Below are 5,111 nucleotides of genomic sequence, written 5' to 3'. Positions count from 1 at the left end.
TGTTCGTGAACTGAGGAGGACAGTAGAAATAACCATCAAGAAATTTCATCAATTTAAATTTGCGTATAACAGGAAGAACAAGATTCTTCCAGATGAGAAAATTTGATTCAGTGAGTTTGAGAGAAACAAAACTATGTAGTTGATGAAGGAAAACCCTAGAAATTGAGTTGGAAGTAGGATTTTCCATGGAATTAGATGAAGATGCAAGGAATTCGTGAATCATAAAGAAAACAGTGATGAAGTGGAAGAAGAAGATCGAAAAACCTGAGAAAGATGAGTCTTTCTCAACCTGATACCATAGTAGATCTAAGAAATGAAGGAATTTTATTAATGGAAATACAGTTGCAGTTTGATGAATTATTACAGGGAGTAAAGTTAACTGAAGAAGAAATAAAAAGAAGTATTCATTTATCAGGTGTGGCGGTGTGAAGATCGGACTCAGCCTATTGGAACATTCCACGTGTAGAGATAGGAATGGCTAATGCCAGCTAATAAAGAAGTGCCAGCTAATGGTTCTTTTCACTGTTACTTCCATTTCCTAAGAACTCGTCATTATAAAAAGAAAATATGGAATCCCATAACAAAAATAATTTTCATAAAGTTCAAAATCCAAAGGGTCTACCACTTGACCTACCTAGTCATGGATTCACATCAAATTCTGCTACATCTATACTTAAATGGAATTGTCATGATACAAACAGTCTTCAAGGTGCTTGAGAGAAGTTACTAACTCAAAAAACAGAAAGATAAATACCATCTAGAAACTCGAATTTCAGGCTTACGTGGCAGCTCGTAGATGCAAAGGTCCTGAAGATCAATCTCATTAAACAGCTCCTCTAACAGTATAGCTCACCTGCCATTAGCGCCGACCTTGTTCAACAAATTTCGATTAACCTGACATCCAATTCTGACCCTTCCACAATCTGTACAAATAGGTTCCAAGAAAGCGTACGAAGAACATACTCGACCAGTCTCCTCTAAATCAACGATTAAGTTGCTTTGATATCTTACTTCCTGATTGTTGAGACGAACCTACTTCCTCTGGTATCCTGCAAAGATAAGTTGTATATATTAAGGAGTTGGGTAATAGAGATCTTAGTCAAATTCGAATCAAGGTCAACCTTGGTGATCTCATCCAGAATGAACATTATTTGCAGAAAGAACAAAATGGGTCTGTACAAAAATACATGTAATTACAGATAATGTGCAGAAGTGTAACTATCTTATATTTATGGTAGCATTCAAAAACTACTAGACTTTCTGGATGACCTAAAGAAGTCGATCATATGGATGTATACATCTTCGTTAGCATTTACACTCAATATGAAGTCGATGTGGCCATATTTCTCAAGATACAGCAATTCCGGCCTAGACTTCAATTCATTAACAGTTTGCTCCAGATCAGTCACATCTGCTAAGGCATCGTTACCCCCGTAACCCATCCATATTCGCAAAGAAGTTGGTATTGCTGAGATGTCAAACGCCGGGGGTTGGAATAAACCGTATCGTTTGATGTTGCCCCATAATCCATAGTCATACATTGCAAATTTACCTTTGCGGATCACTGCCAAGATAAAAGAAATGTTGAAAAGCTCTGTCCGAGAAATTGTGACGATGCAGTAACATACATCATGTTTCACTAAACGTCTCAACCAACAAACTATTGTATCGAAGGGTGATATACGTGTACTGTAATATAAGCCCAACCGTAAACCAATGCCAGCTGAACAAAATACTTCAAATTTTTTATATACTTGTGAAAACGCCTTGTTCATAGTGGAAGTGCAACAATCCAATTCTTAAAGGTGCAACCTTTTAGCATGAATCTCGAAAACTACACGACTATTTCTACCATAAAACTGCGGGGTGTGAAAACACTTACTTTGAAAAAGGTGGTTCAAATTTTTTGCTGATGATGGATGTGGTTCAAACTTAAGATAGAAGTCAACATGCGAATTGTTGAAGCAGCAGTTCTTCCCTGCAAGGCAGTCCAATTGAATATAAAAACATTGTGAATTTATTCCACTTGTTTAATCATAAATACTTGATTCTGTGATTCTGTTGATGTTGCATTTTATAGACATGATTCGGTAGACCACATTCACACATTTACATAGTTAACTAATTGACCAAGAGGAAATGGTATTTGCAAGACCATGACAGGGCTTTAAATTCTTATTCCATATCATAGAGAAGCAAATTGAGATATGACCAGAATCAGCATCTTATGAATATATTAGTTACCATTAGGATCAGAGGATAATAATTTTCTTATCTAAACAAATGATGAGGCTAACTTCCAGAATGATGCTGATAAGCTCTGTTTGACCTAGGTATACGTTGCGAAACTCAAACAAAACTAAGCGTGTAGCTAAAATGAGGAGAAGGATAAAGAGAAGAAACCTGTTAGAGAAGTTAGCAAATCGTTACAGTCTATATGGCCTTCACATATTGAATTTACTAAGCGAACACCAACTTCACTGAAGACAAAATAGAAGGTTTCAAATAGTCTAATCGGCACAAAAGATGTAACATTCATAAAATTTATTTCAACATAGGAAAATCAAGAAATTATGTCAGAGACCTTCGAAAATTGAGCTGATGGACTCCCATAGCCAAGATCATCTGTGAAAATAGTGCACAAAAACAATTCCAGCAGTCAGCGGTAGGAAAAAAAAATGCTTCCATTAGAATTGTAATCGTCATCTAAGTAAGAAGTGTACCTGATCCAGATGTGTGCCAGCTGCTCTAAGTACAAATTCAGCACTAATATGGCCCAAATAAGATATGGGGCAAAGAAGAGCAACAGCTTCAACCTTCTTCACTATATCTGTTTGGGAGAGAGCAGCTAGAGCCATGATGGTTCCCTATGAAGATATTTGTGAGAATGAGTAACAAAGACTACAACAACATATTAAAGTACCAAAATGAGAAGTGACAGGGAGATGATACCTGTGAATGCCCCACATAGTACATTTTTGAACTTGTTACTGAATATACATAGTTGATCATTTCTACAAGGTCACTTAAAGCCAATTCCTGCCCACTCCAATCCCAGAATTCCTGCAAAATCAACACAGCCTTACAAGTTAACTCTGAGAAGCCTAAACCCAACCATAAGTGATGCAGGGGGATATTGCGCTTCTTTAGGATTGTTTTCGATTTAGAAATGTTTTACTAGTTTCTAATCTGTAGGAGGGCGTTTCAGTCCTTAGTAATGTGTTTCCTTTCCTAGGGGTTTCTTTCTAGTAGAAAAAGTTAGTATCATGTCGTTTAGAAGGAAGACTTTTATGATTCTTTTTCTTATGACTAACAACTTATAATCTATTGATATAAAAGGGTGTTTGGTAAAACCTAAACTCGGTTTATCTATGCTCTTAAATTTCAACTTCATGTTCTATCTGCATATATATGTTTGATTGCATTGTTCAATTCTTTGAACTTCCAAGTTCTAAGAAACCCATCAATATGGTACACATGCACTGAGAGTATGTGAGACGATGTGGTTAAGCAAAACAGAATCAAACCTCATCCTTCTCAGATAAGGAGATATGTCCATGGCTCCAACGAGTACCGCGTACATTCCCAACCCAAACATCAAAACCAAGATCGGCAAGAATGAAGCCTAATGATTGCTCCGCGGAATTCAAAAACCAAGCATCACCACCCTGTACATGTATGAAGTTAGCTTGAACCTCTCCATTGTTCCACAACAAATATGTAAGAACAGGAATTGACATACAATGCAAAACTGATTTGTTTAACATAGTGCCACTCTGATGTAATGAAAGAATTTCAACATGTTAACATGAAGAGAGCGAGACTGGTATGGGACATGTGTTGAAATAAACAATCCTAAACTATGTAGCTTCTACTGGATGCCTGAGTTAGCCACGAAAAAAAGCATGGGGTTTCTCATCTAAATGACCTCTGGCTCCTAGAGGTTGAATGCAACAATTTACTGAAACCCACATGGCTGGATACTTCAATAAGTATCCACATTTCTCAAAATCATAACTATCTCCTAACAAATTCAAAGTTCTGAACTTTTGATATGTGAAAAAACCTTGAGAACTGCACACATGTTCAGAAAGTTTCACTGGAATGGGAAATTATTTTTCCAATGAAGTTTATAATTGACTCGGTTAAAATTCAAACTCACAGTAAAATGAAAAGGATCGATCAAAACCTGAAAAAGTCCATGTTGAAGGAGAATTGGAGGACCGGAGTTAGCTTGTACAGCTCCATTACTTGACGATACACGTTGAATGCCTAATATGTAACCATCTTTTGTTTGAGTCTACAGGAATTGGAACAATAAAAATGTTAAATGTAAAACCCTTCTTTAATCGATCAGCTATATTTTTAATAAATTACCACCCTAATAGTAGTTGAACAGAAGAAAATGAATAATGCTGATGAGAAGGATAAGAAAATGTTACGATGTGTTCAGAGCATGGATAACCAGAAGGTTGAATCAACTGAGAACATAAACCTTCATTACTTAATCGACGATGGAGATTGACTTCTTTGGTACATAAATCACTCTTTCCCAAAAAGAATCCATTAAACATGAAGGAGAAGAAGATGTAAAGTGAGAAAATCTCCATTAACATCACTCTCCTCCCCATTTTCTGCCACTTCCCAGAAATAGCATGTTTCCCTATGGAAAAGTTAGAGACGAAGTGTCACGGGAATGTTTGTTTTTCGGATCTTATGAGTTTGCATGGGAATCCAAAAGTCGAACCAGATACCATGGGGTATGTTCGGTAGGGGTACTTTTTTTTTTCCCATGTCATTTGGTAAAAAAGAAGAAGTAGCACTCTAGGCATTTTAAAGCATTCCTAGACCCAACCCCCTAGTTAAATTAGTTACAGCACATTTGGATACATATCTAGAAGTAGTTTTTGATTTTTAGAAATTAAAAAGCAAAAAGCCAGTTTGGGTGTGGAGTTTTAGAATGATTTCTAGAAGCATAAAAATCGACTTTTTGTGAAGCAAAATATCTGAACTTCTGACTTTTGCTTCTGGAAAAGTATCCAAACGCGCTATTAACGACACATGGAATGAGGCTCACCATGCCTCTTCTAGCTTCTGTGTTGTCTTGTCTA

General features: G+C 36.5%; 1 protein-coding gene across 4 annotated transcripts; it reads right to left on the bottom strand.

Annotated features, from left to right (window-relative positions):
- Nucleotides 1–645: 645 nt before the first annotated feature.
- On the bottom strand, nt 646–4,668 carry LOC113361489 (triacylglycerol lipase 1-like). 4 transcript variants are annotated; one of them, XM_026604725.1, is made up of 10 exons: nt 4,443–4,668; nt 4,190–4,300; nt 3,528–3,668; nt 2,953–3,063; nt 2,724–2,867; nt 2,585–2,625; nt 2,404–2,480; nt 1,883–1,978; nt 1,270–1,564; nt 646–1,049 (listed from the first exon to the last, which is right to left on the bottom strand). In XM_026604725.1, exons 1-10 carry the CDS (start codon nt 4,629–4,631, stop codon nt 983–985), a joined length of 1,272 nt encoding a protein of 423 aa, XP_026460510.1. In that variant the 5' UTR covers nt 4,632–4,668; the 3' UTR covers nt 646–982. The 4 variants fall into 4 exon arrangements, with proteins under 4 accessions (XP_026460510.1, XP_026460512.1, XP_026460513.1 ...); XM_026604727.1 differs by having other exon boundaries at nt 1,299–1,564; XM_026604728.1 differs by having other exon boundaries at nt 1,317–1,564.
- Between the last annotated feature and the right edge of the window lie 443 nt (nt 4,669–5,111).

This window comes from Papaver somniferum, chromosome 3 (genome assembly GCF_003573695.1).
Source record: "Papaver somniferum cultivar HN1 chromosome 3, ASM357369v1, whole genome shotgun sequence".
Lineage (NCBI taxonomy): Eukaryota > Viridiplantae > Streptophyta > Magnoliopsida > Ranunculales > Papaveraceae > Papaver > Papaver somniferum.
Note: the sequence above shows the minus strand (reverse complement) of the source record. Positions and strands in the feature narration are given on the sequence as shown.